This window comes from Carettochelys insculpta, chromosome 6, assembly GCF_033958435.1.
Source record: "Carettochelys insculpta isolate YL-2023 chromosome 6, ASM3395843v1, whole genome shotgun sequence".
Lineage (NCBI taxonomy): Eukaryota > Metazoa > Chordata > Testudines > Carettochelyidae > Carettochelys > Carettochelys insculpta.
The window spans coordinates 64,273,403-64,289,387 of NC_134142.1; the positions used below are offsets into that span (position 1 = coordinate 64,273,403).

General features: G+C 43.3%; 1 protein-coding gene across 1 annotated transcript; it reads left to right on the forward strand.

The window, feature by feature from the left end:
* The first annotated feature begins 6,460 nt into the window (after positions 1-6,460).
* LOC142015388 (photoreceptor outer segment membrane glycoprotein 2) lies at positions 6,461-15,516 on the forward strand. Its single transcript, XM_074998870.1, has 3 exons — positions 6,461-7,041; positions 11,507-11,753; positions 15,250-15,516. The coding sequence occupies exons 1-3, from the start codon at positions 6,461-6,463 to the stop codon at positions 15,514-15,516; spliced, it is 1,095 nt and encodes a 364-aa protein (XP_074854971.1).
* The last annotated feature ends 469 nt before the right edge of the window (positions 15,517-15,985 follow it).

The following is a 15,985-nucleotide window of genomic DNA, read 5'->3' on the forward strand; positions in this document are numbered from 1 at the left end:
AACTTGAGGCATAGGGAGGCTATCTGTAAAACTGAAGAACTATAAATTTCTCACAGGGGTGTAAGAAATATAATTAATTAAAGTTTGTCAAGTACATTGACATCCTAGAACATAAAGAACATTTTTATAATCTCTCTACATATTTAGAGTGTGTCTGTCAGTTGTTTGTTCAAGAATTCCTCTTAAAACATAAGAACTACAAACACAAAATTTGGTATGCAGCTTGCTTTTATCCTAACTTAAACCAGGGTCAGAGTTTGGTTGTGCCCAAAAAGTGGGAAGTACTGGGAAGGGGTTGTTTTCCAGAACACAGAATGGGAGGGGCACCGAGAGGGGCACAAGATACTTGAGATTCACATGTGGGGGTAGCGAGCACAGGGAACAGCGATACAGCAGAGAGACTACTGCCGGCAGCCACAGCAGGAAAACAGCGGCTACATGGATACAGGGCTCTCCATCCTGACAGCCATTTGACAGGTACATGCCACCCTGACCCAAACCTGCCCCACCCCCAGTGCTGCATGGGGGAGCTCTGCTGCCTCTCCTGAAATTAGCCCCTCCCCTGGAATTAGCCCCTCCCCCTAGAGATTCTGGGGACATGTACCCCCTGAAACTCAGGCTGGGGCAGGGGAAAGAAGCCTGGCTCCAACCCCACCCCTGCAGCTCTTACTGGGGCCAGGAACAAACCGTGGAACTCCAGCCCCAGCCCCACCCCTGCAGCTCTTGCTGGGGATGGGGAAAAGTGCTGTGGCCCTGGTCGCAGGCCCCTCCTCTTCCTGCACCTCTCTCAACGGCTGGAGAAAAGCATTGTGGCTCCACCTCCAACCCTGCAACATCAGGATGGGGTGCAGGAAGGTGTCTCCTCCACCTCCAAGCAAGGAGCCCAGGCACAGCCTCCCCCTTACTTGACAAATACCTGAGCAATGGCAGGTAAATGTGCTAGCAATAATTTAGAATTTTGACATCTTTGCCGACATGACAGAAAATTTATTACCTGATAATTTCTTTCCTGGGTTTGACTGGTACCCTTTTGTGACATGTTCGGTTATGCTTCTTTCCAGTAAGTACTAGAGTAATCTCAGACTTCTTTGAAAGGTTCTAGGACTTGGACATGCTCCTTACTTCACACTTGCAAAGCATTTTGGAAAACTTATTTACAGCGTTATTAAATTCTTTACCACCACCATCTCACCATCACATTTCCTATACAAATGGATTCCACAGAGGCCATTGCTTTAATTCAGTGGCCTAAGGCAAGAGGGCCAACAGACTTGCCTGGTGCCAGGGCAAGGTGGGGGAAGGCCCAACCTTCATGCTCCCACAAGAGGCAGAGGGCCTCAAGTGGAAAGGCTGGGGCTGGAGGCAGATAGCCCTCAGTGCCATCTGGAGCACACCACACCCCTATGTGCCCTCACCAGTCCACAGAACCACCAGGAGCACACAGTGCAGTGCTCCAGTAGCAGTTTAAAGGGCCACTAGAGCACATTCAGAGGATGATCAACCCCAAAGTTTCAAATATTAATTGTCTGGCTTGTAGTACTCCAGAAATCTTCAGTGCAATAGTAATCTCTACCCATGGATCCAATTACACTTGGTGGTGGTGTTCTAAAGCTCAAGGAGTACTCAGAACAAAACAGCATCCTTTGACAGGGTCCCTGCTGTCAGGTACACTGCTCCCTGTTAATGGGACAAACCCTTCTATTGTATTCTTGTTAAAATTAAATACCACACCCAGATCAGAATCCACTAGTTGTGCAGTGAAGGGGACCCACTCACCCCAGGGTATGTCCTGTACAATTCTCATGCCTTTCACATTTATAGTTGCAGAAAAAAATTATTATATACTTAGAATTTAGACAAAATCCAACCAAAGCAACAAAATACCACATATGGAACTATGGGTAAGCAAAATTGTAATTCACAAAAAGGAGGAAGGCCTGAATTGAGTTTCCCCCATAAAAAGAGCTAAAATGTTCATTACTCTAGCCTTTTAGCTTTGGGGCATATTTATATTTGTGAGAGAGAATGTGTGTGTTTGAATGAATCAGGATATTTTATGTGAAGGGGCAATATTAATTGTTTACTTCCCCAGGCTGAAAGGTGGATGAAAAAAGAAGTGTGGAAGTATATAGTATGTCACAGAGGTCTCAGATTACATTTGGTTAAGTGGCCTGTTTTGCAGGATTTAACCTGGTGGCATAAGAACCCTACAATAAATCTCTCAACCAGGATTAGGAATACAGCAGGGATTATTAGGGGAAGGAGAGTTGAAGCCTTTCCCCACTCCCTTGGTAAGTGCTGTGTAAACATTTAAGATGCTTGGATATTGGTGCCTGACTTCCTCAGGATGCATGATCCAGTGACACCCCCTTTACCTGGTGACATTTTTTGAGGAAAGTGCCAGTTCTGAGATGGTCTCCAATGGTCTGAAACAGGTAAGTGGTTTTGTTTGCAATGGTTGTAACGATAAAGGCATGTGACCAAAGAGGCATGTTTTAGTGAAGCTTGTGAGATAAGACACAGCTAGTTTGTAACATAGCTTGGAGGCAAGTTTCTTATGTTTATTTCCATTTATAAATAAAGGTAAACAATCGGTGCCAGTCCTGTGACAGGCAACTGCAGTGTGATATAGCACAAAGATTATAGAGCAGTCTCCTTGCACTGTAGGTGCAATGTACTACAAATGGCCCCATTCTAAAGGGCATTTTTTTGTCAAAATAGTGTCAGTGTGAGAATGATGTCGTTCAGAGTCCATGTTTATTGAGTTTCAGCTGTTGGAACAGGATTATATCTCTGTAAATAACATTCAGAATGCTCTCCCATAACTGCAAGAGAGAACTAAATCTTTCTGTACACATTTATAATTTTGGAAGAGAATTATACACAGTAGTTATGAGTACTTCTATAGTCTAGACACTTGCGTGGGATCTGCACAACTAAGAGGAATAAAAGCTTATTTAAAGAATTTATCACATTTGCAGATGTAACTTGAAAACACACAGGACCGGAGGCTGATTGTAAGACAATATAATTTTTGTAGTATTTTACCTACCATAATGGCTCTGAAATGTATATGCTGGAGAATGAGCCTTTTATTGTGGTGCATTAAGAAATGCTATTGTGGGGCAGTATTAATTTTTTTTCCATTTTTTGTAAGTTGTCTGAATACACCATTTAATTTGAACATTAATGGAAGATTAACAGAAAAATATACATTCACACAAATTATTAGTGAAGAGGAATGCTAGGAAGGCATCACCTAATTTAAAAGTTCATCCCCCACAAAGGAATTTAATCCATGACTAGCACAGGAAATACTCACAAAGTGTCCTTTAGTGTGTTAGGTATGGATGGAAGGGCAGTTCCCCAGCTCCAGTATTCATGAAGTCAGAGCCTCAACACACCCATGAATATGCACAAGATCTGTGGTGAAACCTCACAGATTTTAGAACACTTGTGGAGAACAGGGAAAGTCACACAGGTAGCTCTGTGTTCTTCCCCTTTCTTTCCCAAAGCAGTGTAGCCCCCTCTGGAGCCCTCATTCCAAGCAACATTCTGTTACTAGGAAGCTGCAGCATGGGTTTCACTGGCTGTTGCATGTGGAAATGTACAGTTAATTGAACCCTTCAACTAAAATCAAAACTGCACTAGAAATACTGGAGATAGTTTATAGGGAGGTAAGTTACTTGACAAGGGAAGGTGCCTAATAGAGTCACTCCATAAGAAAATGTCATGGTATTATTGTCAACAACCTCAAAGAATGAAAAAAGAGAATTAAGTGATATGAGAATAGCTACACAAGTTTAAAGTCACCCCACCGCAGAGGGCTTCTAATGATCCACCAGCACTGCAGCACATTTCAACCAGAGTTCATCTATGACTGGTGAAGTATACTACAAGAACTTAGATTAATTTATTTCGCCCTAACCCCTGCAGCACAACTCAAAATGGATGAAACACAAATTTTAAAGTTTAGCTTGCCCATTTTGCTCAGATGTTAAATATTTTTAAGCTGCCTATCCAGTGCTACACTACGTTCAGCCAGCAAAGAGGCACCGGTGTGACCTGATGCAAGGGTCTCCTCACATCATAGAAAGTAATGGTGATGTTTTAAAATAGTCTGCCTCCTGAATGTGCACTGCATGTCAGTGGTGAAGAGATCTTTAAACAGATTCTCTTTGACGTTCCGTTTCCAAGATCTGAGTATTACTGCAAGATAAACCAATTTGCAACAGCTGCTTACAGCTATTTAGATAAAGGACATGAACAGCTTACTTGGTGAAACAGTCAAAGATACTGTCATCAGTCTTAGCAGACAGGCCTAGTACTCAGTCATACAGAGGCTAAACTATTCATTTACCTGTAGAGATGGTCCCAGGGGGGCAGACAGTAACTGCAGACATGAGGGCAAGGTGTGTGGGTTAATCAATTCCAAGATAAACATCTTTATGCTCCTATAACTGCATCCACACTTGGGGTTGTACCCATCCCAAATTTCACCCCAACCAAAATACTTACATTAGTCGTAAAACTGTGTGCAGACCAGGCCTCACATGGGAAAGTTTTGCAGGTCAGAAGGAAGGGAGAAAATTCCATGTCATCACCTCTGCAAAGGAAAGCCTACTGAAAACAGATGAATCTCACATTCTAAAGATGGTAAAACAGAAGCTGCTTTTGACCTGCTACAGCAGAGTTCCACAGCTACACATCCTGCATGAAGAAACCCTCATCTTTATCCCCAGCAACCTTTGTTCTGGGCACCCTCAGCTCAGTTGTGCCTGTTGAAAGCAATATTTATAAGAAAGGCGCAGAGGAAGACACAATTCTGGCCCTAGGAAACTGAGGGCTTTGAAAGGGTGATCGCCTTAAGTTGGATCAGATGCTGGATACTTTGGAGCACTGAGTTCAAAATCTCTAGGGACACCCTGACATTAAGCAGCAAGGAATCTCGAGCAGAAGTACAGTTGTAACTAGTGGAGAAACACCTCCTGGAAACCCCAGCAAAAGACAGCAGCTGAGGAGAGCTCAGGCCCGACAGAGAATAGGAGGCTGGCAGCAGTTGTGAGCTTGGCTTGCCAGCTCCAAGCAATTCTCACACTTAGAGGAGTTAATTCACAAGAGTGGCAAGCCAACAAGAAAAACAGGAAAAAGAGAGGGAGGACCAGGGACTAACTAAAAGGAAAATTGCTACATGAAGAAGGAACTGGGAGGCAGGAGCGAGAAAAAGAGATGGGAGAAGTAGGTGAAGCTCCTATAATTCAGGTTGAGGTGCTGAATCATCGAAGTGCTGAATCCACGGAAGAACCAAACTCCATTTCAGTCAGCCCACTCCTGGAGTCGTGCCTGCAGCTGTTTAACACCACCACTGAACAATAGCCAGGGAAGGGAAAGAAGAATTCGTTATCTAGAGTCGAAAAGAAACTACAGGGAGAGGCAAGATCAGAGGAGAGTTTGGCCATGACACTGGGGTTGTAAGAACCAGGCTCCTACAGAAGGTATAATGGGACATTTGATGGCACATAATTACAGCCTTCATTTTAGGTTTCATCCAAAAGATAATTTAACGTATGTACAATTTAAAGGAACAATGAAGGTTAATAAAGAAAAGGAAAATATATTAAAAGAAACTAGCCTTATAGGCAAGATATAGGGTATCAAGCAGTTTGTGAATTCTTCGCATTAGTTATAGCAGCAACCTCTGAGGCTAAGATATGGTGGCCTTTGAAGACTGACTTTTCCACACTTCTTTTTCCAGAAAAATTGAAGCTCCTCTTGAGAGCTGTGAAGATGTCAAGAGTTGTTAATAAAACTGAGGGGGATTCTTAGGGCTTTGACAAAAATGTGAGGGAGTAATTTAAAAAACACCTAAGGAAAGGATAGTGTGGTGCTTGTGAGAAGATATGATCAATGACTAAGGCTACATCTACACTATGAGATAAATTTGACTTTTAATAAATTCGATTTTAACCTCATTCTTATGAATTCGAAGTTGTGTCCACAAACCTTCTTGAAATTTGACACATTGTTTTTCCTGTGTCAAGTTGCCATGTCCCCATTGCCCTATGCAAGTTCAACAGTGTGAGAAGCACGTTGTGGATACCTATCTCACACTGTTTTAGCCCTGGTAATAGAATTCCTAACATGATTATTGCTGGGACATTGTGGAGTTTTTAAGTGTTTCCAATCTCTATGTAGAATTGTATCTTTCTAAATTTTTCATTCACGCAGGAGATTCAAGCAGGAGCAGGGTGCTCCTGGCAGATCTCCAATAGAGTTTAAATGTGTACAGGAAGCTCCCTGCACACATTGTGTAAATACACAATAAAGGCCAGACACTAATCTTTTTTCCTTTCCCTCACAGGCTTCTCCAGCATGTTTTCATCACCCTAAGTACACGCTATTAATCTGCTCATGAACTTCTCCCGGACCCAAGCTTCTTTTTTCTAATGCTGATCTGACTATGGCTGTCCTTAAAGTAAAATTCACAAAAACTAAGAGAGACAAACTGGCTCAGATCCTGTGGATCCTCAATTGGGTTTCTGTAGTGACTGGTGTCATTCTCTTTAGCCTGGGCCTCTTTCTGAAAATAGAGATCAAGAAACGCAGTGAACTGATGGCAAAAGGGGAGATTAACTCTGTCCCAAACATGCTGATCTCAGTAGGGGTCATAGCCTGCATTATCAACTTCCTTGGTGGAAAAATCTGTTATGACTGTTCAGACACCAACAAGTTCTGCCGTTGGAGGCTAGTCATGCTCCCTTACATTCTGTGCACCTTCTGTTTCACCTTCTGCATCTTGGGGGGTGCTGTCATGTGCTACACCATGAGGAACGAGCTGGAGGAGTCTCTCTATCTGGGACTGAGGGATGCTATTAAGTTCTACAAGGACACAGACATCCCTGGTCGGTGCTTCTTAAAGAAAACCATAGACCTGTTGCAAATTGGATTCCAGTGTTGTGGAAACAATGGCTTCAGAGACTGGTTTGAAATTCAGTGGATATCTGTTCGTTATCTGAATATGGCTTCCAAAGAGGTTTTGGAGTAAGTATTCATTGGTTATGATGGAAAAAGTTTGAGGGGGAACAAATCCTTTTCACCACCACCCCCAAATCCCACCCCACAGAAAAATAATTTGCATTGAGCAAAAAGGAGGGGCACATTAGACAGTCAATATACAAGGTAAGCACTGAGGGGTGGGGAAAAAAGATCAAAGCTGATTGTTGCTTCTGCACTTGAAGAAGAAACTCCTGTAATCTTTGGACTACCTTCTGAAAATGATGACATTTTGGGGGGTGAGGGCAAAGATCACATTGATTAATTCTGGTGGTGTGTCCAATTCAAGGAAAGGAAGTATCGCTGTGATCAGAGTAGTACAGAGATGTCACATAAAATGTGTAGAGCCTGAGTAATGCATTTGATGGTCTCAGTCAGGCAAACGAGGACAGTAATAGCACCTCATTTAAGCCACATGGTCACCCACAGATGAACACAGGTGTATAGTCTGGTAGCTCTTAAGGATCTCATCTTCCTCACATTTATGTCAGTGAGCGTTTTGATGGACTTATAAAAGGAGCAGAAACAAGCTCTAAGTCTGCTAGACTTCTGTTTTTGAATAACGGCTGTAGAGTCATATCTGACATGATCATTCTACTTTCACAGTGTGTTAACTAGGTAGACCATAAAAACTACCTTTTTAAAAAAGGCACATTATGTATATTATGCAATGCTTTGAAATGCTCCCATCCCATATAAAATGACAAGTCAGCTACTCTGAAATTCAATCGCAGCAGTTTGCCAGTGAGTTTTTGATTGTGCTGCCACATAATCTGGTCAATATAAATTGCATTTAAAAAAAAACACTGAAAGCTCTTCCTTCACATATACTACTTTACAAACCTAAGTTCCAGGCTCATTGTGTTTCAACCCTAGAAATTTAATGACATTGCAAACCCCTCACGCATTACATGAAAAGGTGGTGGCAGAGAAGGGTGGAAATCTCAGGAGAAAAGTGGTGTGTGTTGGTGCTGCTTTCCTATGAAAAACAAAGAATGAAATGGTTCACTTAAAAGAAGATTGCAATAATTCTTACATAGAGATCATAAAAAGTAACAATCAGAATGTTAAAAAAAAACCAGCTGACAAAGTAGTATGTGATAATTCTTGACAAGGTTTTTAAAAATCTTCGCTGAGGAGAGCTGGGCAGCTGCAAGAGTTGACCATATAAAATGTAGTTCCAACAGGAAACAAAGTTTGGTGACATGCATCAAGTTAAAGATGTGAGCTGCAGCTACACATAGGAATTTTTATCTTTTTCCCTCCAATCTAATTTCCCAGAGGTCTAGAAAGTTTGCGTAAGCACCCATGGGCAAAAAATTACGTTGCTCATCTTTCTGTCTTCTTACAAGTCATCAAGCTGATACTTTGGCCGCTTCCTGCTTCATTATGTATACTTAATTATTTTATATGAGACTTCAAATATATAAAATAGCAAGTTGTGTTTTTCACTGGATCAAGCAAATGAACATTATTTGCAGTTTTTCTTTAATATACAAGCAGCAGGAGGAAAAAAATGAGCTGAGAACTTTCCCCACAATTGGTGGGGAAAGAACAGAACTCTGATGAAAAAATTAAGAAGGATTAGCCAAGGCTGTGCAAATTTTATTGAATCCTGCCTGCTTTCATATCTAGCTCAGAATATGGGCCAGGCTTGTGAAAAGATCTGAAAAACTCTCAAGAAAACTTCAGCCACAGGTCTGAGGAAGTCTGACTGATGGGCTGAGGCAAAAAACATTAAAAACTCACAATTTTGGTCATTTCAACACGATGCCAGGATAAACAACATACTTCAGCCAATTGGAATGAGTTTTTGGTTACGGTTGAACTCAAGATGCAGTGGGGAAATCCAGGTGGTGTGAAACCAAAGATCAAATCTGCACAAAGCTTCGAAATTGAAGTTGCAGTTATTACTAAGCTTTTGGCATAATACAACAAGTTTCCTAAGATCTCTAGAGAGCATAGGTAAGACACTCTTCCTGCCCAGAGCACTTCACCACATAAATAAAATAAGGCTCAGGATAATTGCTTAGGAGAAGGAGAGTGGAAGTATTGACAAGAGGATGCAGATTGACATAAGAAGTGTTTTAAAACAGAGTTCTACATTGAAAAGTGACATAACTGTTGTACTCAACAGATTCACTCGCCATGGAAATGGCAAACAATGTTGGCTGACCTTTTAAGATTGAAGTAAAATTTATTGCTTTTTCATTCCTGTCAGTCCTGCAGAAACAATATTGTTCTCTGTCACAATATTTAAAATAGTTGCTTATACTGCATCATTAAAGCACACAGTACACTATGTAGACAAATAAAACAATGCCCCTGCCCTGAAGAGCTTCCCATTGAAATTAAACCAGATGAGGACATGAAATGTTTAACACTGCATGCTGTAGGAGGAGGACAAAGGCTCTAACACCAAGATCATGTGATTGCTTCAGTTAATTATAGCACATCATTAGAGAGTAAATGTGAATGTGGTTACTTGTTTTTGTTCACCGTAAAAATGTATGCTGCAAGAGCCCATGTAATTTTATTACACTGAACTATGGGTAGTAAAGTCTAATGAAAGTCTCCTCCGATTGCTCAGTCCTTCTACCACGGGTACAGAAATAGCGAATTCCAACATCACCAGTCAGAATTTTCTATTTGCAATCACTGAGGGAAACACACTGGCAATGGGGAGACACTCAGATTTTTTAACCTTTCATTACAAATATTAGAAACAAAGTACTCCTTTCCACGACAGCTACATGGAGAGAGCAACAAGGAAATACATAAACAATGGCTTAGGGCCCTAGAAAACGAGGAAGTTTGAACCATCACCAGGTGGCTAATGAAGTCAAGTCATTGACATGCAGGGACTGTTATTCTATCATTTTAGAGCAGAGGTGAAAGCAAGACAGTGTGCCCCAGTGCGCCACTCTGGCAAGAGCTGGGAGGAGTGTTCTGTTGTATGCATGCAGAGTGGGGCTTGTGGAGCATGTTGTCAGTCAAGCTCCCAAGCATTCTGCTGCAGGCTGGCACTGGTGGCCCAGTGCACTCAGCAAGGTGAAGCAGGCAGGTATGAAAGGGGCTGGCTGAGGGCACACTGGAGGTGGGGTGTGTGTGTGCTCCCAGATGGGCTCCTGTTATGTCCATGCCTGTCTTGCTGCCCCCTATTTCTGGGTGCCGGGCAGTGCACACGCAGTCCCTGGCATGCGCTGTTGCTGGGGGCTCCTGGAAAGATATCAGGGGAAGGAAGAAGCAGGCCATGGAGTCTCTTGTACTCCCACTGATTTCCCTGAAGTAGTGCCCCCACACAGCCAGCCCACTGCTCCCTTGAAGCAGCACAGCAAACAGGAGCAGTGGGGCAGAGACGTCCTCACCAGTGAGCTACAACCAGGACTGTCCCAGGCTCCACTCCACTCTTCCCACTGCCTCCTAAATCCCCCCACAGCTGCCCTGAGCATCCCTCCATACTCTGAGCCCCCTCCACAACTCCAACTCTCTGCCCTGGATTCGAGGGAACCCTAGCAGGCCCAGGGCCAGGGCCAGGAGCTTGCCAGGGTGCGGCACTCCACCAGTAGCTCCAGCCCTGGGGAGCCAGACAAGATGGGATGGATATGCAGAAGCCTCTCCTTTTGTAATAGATAATCCATGCACTTTTAGGCACTTGACTAATGAGGTTCCTTTATATCCATTTAATTCTGCTGCCATTAGCAGGAGTAGAATGGCCCAGAGAATCAGAGCAGCAAAATTAAAGCAGAGGCTACATAAGACAAAAGAGTTCATGCTTAATTCAATCCTATAGTCAATACGGCAAATAATCTCCCTAAATTTGGTGGTAGCTCACTGTGGGATAACATTATGACAGGACATCAAGCAACTTCAGTACTTTTAATAGGACCACCAGCAACAAAGAGAGGGGACGTTCATGTATATTAAACGGTCTGGAATACATCAGATGGAGGCAATCTTCACCAGTCAGTGAGCAGTTTTCATGATTAATGTGGCCCGTAGGTTTGTAACAGTATTAGCTGAATTTTTAAAGACATTATTACGTTACAAAAATCAGCAGAGAAGCCGAAATACAGCAGTATAATGCTCTGTCCTGCACTAGAATTACACCAAAAAAACAAAAATTATAGTTTTTGCTTTATTAATATTCTCAGTGCAGATGTCTAGAAAGACACCTTGTCCCATTCTCTATATCGAGTCGGCCCCCTCATCAGAGATCACGTGTAACATAGAACTGACACTATGCTTGAGCTGAAGGGAAATTTCTCCTTTCCGTGATGAACAGCATCATATATTGGGGATTCTGTTTTCATTCTCCCTATTTTACCTCTGACAGGTCTGTAGCTATCCAGTGTTAAGACACAGCTTGTAAACAAAAGTGGCAGAAACTGCCATTCCATCTATTGGTATGGCTACCAGCTCTATAATGCCTTTACTTACCATCTTGTTGCAGCCGTCTTAAAAGTAATGTTGATGGGAAGTTCTTGATGGATGGAGTGCCCTTCAGCTGCTGCAATCCAAATTCACCACGGCCTTGTATTCAGTACCAGCTTACAAATAACACTGCTCACTATAACTATGATTTTCTGACGGAGGAGCTCAATATCTGGATGAAGGGGTGCAGACAGGCCCTGTTGGAATACTACACAGATATCATGAGGTCCATTGGTCTCACTGGGTTCATCATCTGGCTGTTTGAGGTAAGGCTTCAGAAGGTGGTTCGAGGGAGATTCCTGTAGCAGACTGTATAAACAGAGTAAGACACATTCCTTGCCCAGAAGGGTTTACAATTTGAGACAAACTGGACAAGACACTGGATAACAAATTAGGTAAGGAAGGTATAGGAATTAAAAATGGGAAAGGAGAAAAATGGATTGAAAAAGTGAATTTTAAGAAGAAATCTCAGGAAAAGGAGGGGGACTAAAACTAGTAATTTTGTCTATGAATAAAGGTTTGGATTAACATCAGTACTACAGTGTGCTCTGCTGTGTATTATCCTACAGCTGGAAAATAATTTTATGGAACACATTTATCTTCAGGCTGCAGCTCTGCAACCATGTAGATCGGGGAGAGCAAATGTTTTATGTTGGGCCCCACTTTTTGGCCCTGCAATTAGCAGCCCCCCCCCCCACCCCCAAGCCTGAAAGAAGACCACATAAGGAATGTGGGCGGGGGGGAACCCAGGGATAGGATCCTGAGAAGGGTGTGCAGGTGACTTAAGAGGTACCCCAAAAGGGATGGGGCACATGGGGGGTAATGTGCAAGAGGGAGGAGTGCTCGGGGGCGGGGCAGACAGGGAGTTCACCTGCATTACCACCTCCACCTTCTACGTGTTGCCCTTGTCACACTGTACTGGCACTGAACTTGATGCTGCTGTAGAGCAGGGAGGTGGTGATCCCAGGCTGTGCCTTGTATGGAAGGAATGATGCAGCGGCACCACTCCACACCAGCATCTTGGGAGGCAGGGGGGTATCCCTGGTGCCAGCGCATTGTGGGGTCAGGATGGCCACCTTAACAAGCTGGGAGCTCACTGGTTGCCCGTGTCGCCTGACACAGGGTCCAAGCGACACCTCCACACATTCTAATTGGCCCAGAGGCTGCTGCAGTGGATAGGACACCATTCTTATTGGTCACTGCACTCCCTTGGCAACAGTGGCAGTGGAAGCCGTGGAGAGGGACGGGAGACAACTGAGGCTGTGGGGAGGAGGCTGGGGCAGCCACTATAGGCCACAGGGAAGGCAGTGAAAGCCGCAGAGATGGGAGGCTGATCACGGCGTGCCCCCCCTTACAAAATTTTGTGCCCCCTCCTGGGGCAGGAGGCACACCCACCACTTTGCACACTCCTGATGTAGACAAAGCATTTGCATCTGCAAACGTAGTCATGCTATTGTGGGTTGCCAAGTAGCTGATGGGAAGTTTTCACCCATATTTAAAGGAGCCCAACGACAGACTGAAAAGCAGTTTTCCATCTCTCGGTAATATCAGTTTTGTGTTATTGTTGTTGTTGTTACTTAATTGTACAAGCACTAAACATCTGGTTTCAAACATTAATTACATAGTTACTGTTTTCAGATAAAACATCTTCTTGCATCTTCACTGAAATGCATTCACGCAATATGCGTTTATGTTCTGGGGAAGGATCTGCCTCTCTGAGATTTTCACTCTGCATTTTAAAAGGTGCTAGAAATGTTCAGTAGCACTTTTCCTGTGCAACCAGTGTTCATTTGCTTTTTAAGTAGTCACCACAGCAGTGCCAATGTACCTTTAGATACTTTTGAAAAATCCAGTCTCAGGAATCCTCTAGTAAAGTATCTTCCAGGTTGTCATTGCTCTATAGGAGCTTCCCCCTCCCCACAAGATTTGACTATACTGTAGGCTATCCTCTGTTAATTCTTGCATTGAGATGTAGGACATGACTGAATCCTAAAAGCTCCTTGAATAAAACTGGTGCTCCATTGAAACGAATGGCAAAATTCCCACTTACTGTGAAGGATCACAGGCCACAAAAGCCCAGGCTCATGGATTTCCAGGTAGGACCCAGGCCACCACTGCCTCCCACTTCCTCCTATAAGTAAGTAGAGAAAGATCCAGTGAAGAAGCATTAGCTGATAGAGGGCCCTGCTGCCAAAGCTCTTCCTCCTGGCCCCCTAGCTCCTCTTGGCTCACCCTGAACTCCAGAACAGGGCCTCCAGAGCTGTTGAAATTCAGCATGGTGATCATGGATGGGTCCTCCCCAGGAAGCACATGCAGCTATTCATAATAGCGACAGGTCTTTGGAGATGACCTGGACCATCGGTTGGCTTCCTGGACTTTGTGATAGGCCTGCCGGAGTTATTTCACCTGCAATCGGCATTGTGTAGAATCCCAGGAGTGACCTCTGGCAATCATCAACTGTGAGATCTTATCATATATGCACCCATTTCTCATGGACACCTGAAGTCTGCTCCCCATTGATTCCTCTTGCCAGACAGCGAGAAGATCCAGAATCTCCAGATGGCTCCACGCTGAAGCTCTCTTGAGACCCTGAGAACTAAGCAGACTACTTAAGATTGCAAGAGATGGCTACCGATGCAGTGCAATGGCTACCGATGCAGAGCAATGAGATATGTAAAAAACTTTCTTCTGGGCACCTCCTTAATTTCCGCAGCTTTCTGGTGATCTATTCAAATTCTTAGGCTTTCTGTGACCTACTTCCTGTGCACCTGGAAAGTAGCAGGGATGGAAGTGGCCCTATATAGCAGGTAACCTTGTAGCTTCGGGGGAACTTTTGGAGGCTAATAAATTTGATTTTAAGACACGGTGCTTCCACATTAGCCTTTATTCCACCTTTTAAATTGCAACTTGATGCTACACCCAGCTGCTTTCAACGATATTATGATATCAGTGCTAGTGTTCCCTAAAATCGAGCTAATGGTATTTACAGTGAAGACAGTGACATTATAATATCAAGCTAATTGCCTTACATTTGACTATCATGTAGTGTAGACAGAGCCTCAGCAACTAGAGCACTGGTTCTCTCAACTGGCAACCCACCTGCAGCCTAATCATAGGATTACCACCATTTTAATTGTTAGTCACTGGGTAACCAAGGCCCCACCCCTGCCATGGAAGGCCCACCCTGGTAGATAGGTTGAGAACCATTGAACTAGGGGAATCTCTGGCTGGCTGCTGCTATGGACTCCTCCTGCTTACCTTGCTCTTGAATTCTTGCCTGCTGTGATTTTCTGCTTCCCTACCTTTCCACTGTCCTGCCCTAACTCCAAGTCCCTGTTCCTCTGCCTTCCACTAGGCATGAGTCAGCCCCAAGCACTGGGTTTAACTGCTCATGCCCCACTCACTGCATTTACTTCTTTTGGGTCAGGATTTCACGCCTCCTGGCCAATGGTGCCAGTAAATAATGGTAGCTCCTCTGTCTGAAGTACTCAAAAGTAGTTGTATGCCTGTCCTTTGCTATACCAAGAATTCTTACTTAAGTATAGAATTCTAACAAAACTGTCTATGGTATCATTCTCTAAAACTTTCAGAAGACTTGTTAGATCTATTGCTGGATCTTGATAGTTCTATCCAATATAAATAGTCCAAGTAATGGGTAAAGGACACAGTCAGTTGTCACCTGTGCAATTTAGGCTGTAATATGCATTCTGTAGCTAACTCTTACTCTTTTTTTTTTTTTTTTTTTTTTTTTTAAAAAAACAGATTTCTGTACTTATTGGAGTCCGTTACCTGCAAACAGCAATGAAGAATGTTGTCCTATTGGGTGACCCAGAATGTGAGTCAGATGGCTGGTTACTGGAGAACAGCTTTGTAGAAACCGCCAAATATAACTTTAACATCATTAAGAACCTTGGTAAAGCCAATCAGATTTCAACTGTCTCACAGCTGAATGACCCCAATATGGATGTTCAAACAGAAAACTATGGTCCAGACAATGTTCCATCAAAATCCATCCCCACGTCCAGCTAAACATGACAGATGCTTTATTAAAAACCTAAATATGGTTTGGTACCTTCTCTGCAATCCTGAACTTACCAGACTTTTCACTGATGGACACAAAATGGGAACACTAACTGAGTGCTTGGACAACTCACAGCAGGATGGCAAGTCCATGAGCTGAAACTCCTTGGGCTGGACATAGCTTCTGTCAACCAGACTTTCTGTTCCAGTTCTCCCTGATTTCTTTATTCACTATTATGAAAGTCCTGCTTTTTAATACTGCATAAAACTATATATCATGGATTAAAGCAGTTTCTTTACCCTCTCACTGCATATCCACCCCACATAGTTCTCATATGGTCTGAAAAACATGAAAGTCAGAGTGGTGGCTATATAGCCAAGAGGAGTCAGAATGGACAACCTACAAAGGAGCTACTACTTAATTCATTATACACTTGAATTATAACTTTATTAAAAGTGACAAACTATTATGAAGTGA

Coding starts and splice junctions, on each gene's coding strand:
- LOC142015388 (XM_074998870.1), top strand. CDS start 6,461: ATGGCTGTCCTTAAAGTAAAATTCACAAAAACTAAGAGAGACAAACTG. Junction 7,042..11,506: donor GCTTCCAAAGAGGTTTTGGA/GTAAGTATTCAT, acceptor ATCTTGTTGCAG/CCGTCTTAAAAGTAATGTTG. Junction 11,754..15,249: donor TCATCATCTGGCTGTTTGAG/GTAAGGCTTCAG, acceptor TTAAAAAAACAG/ATTTCTGTACTTATTGGAGT.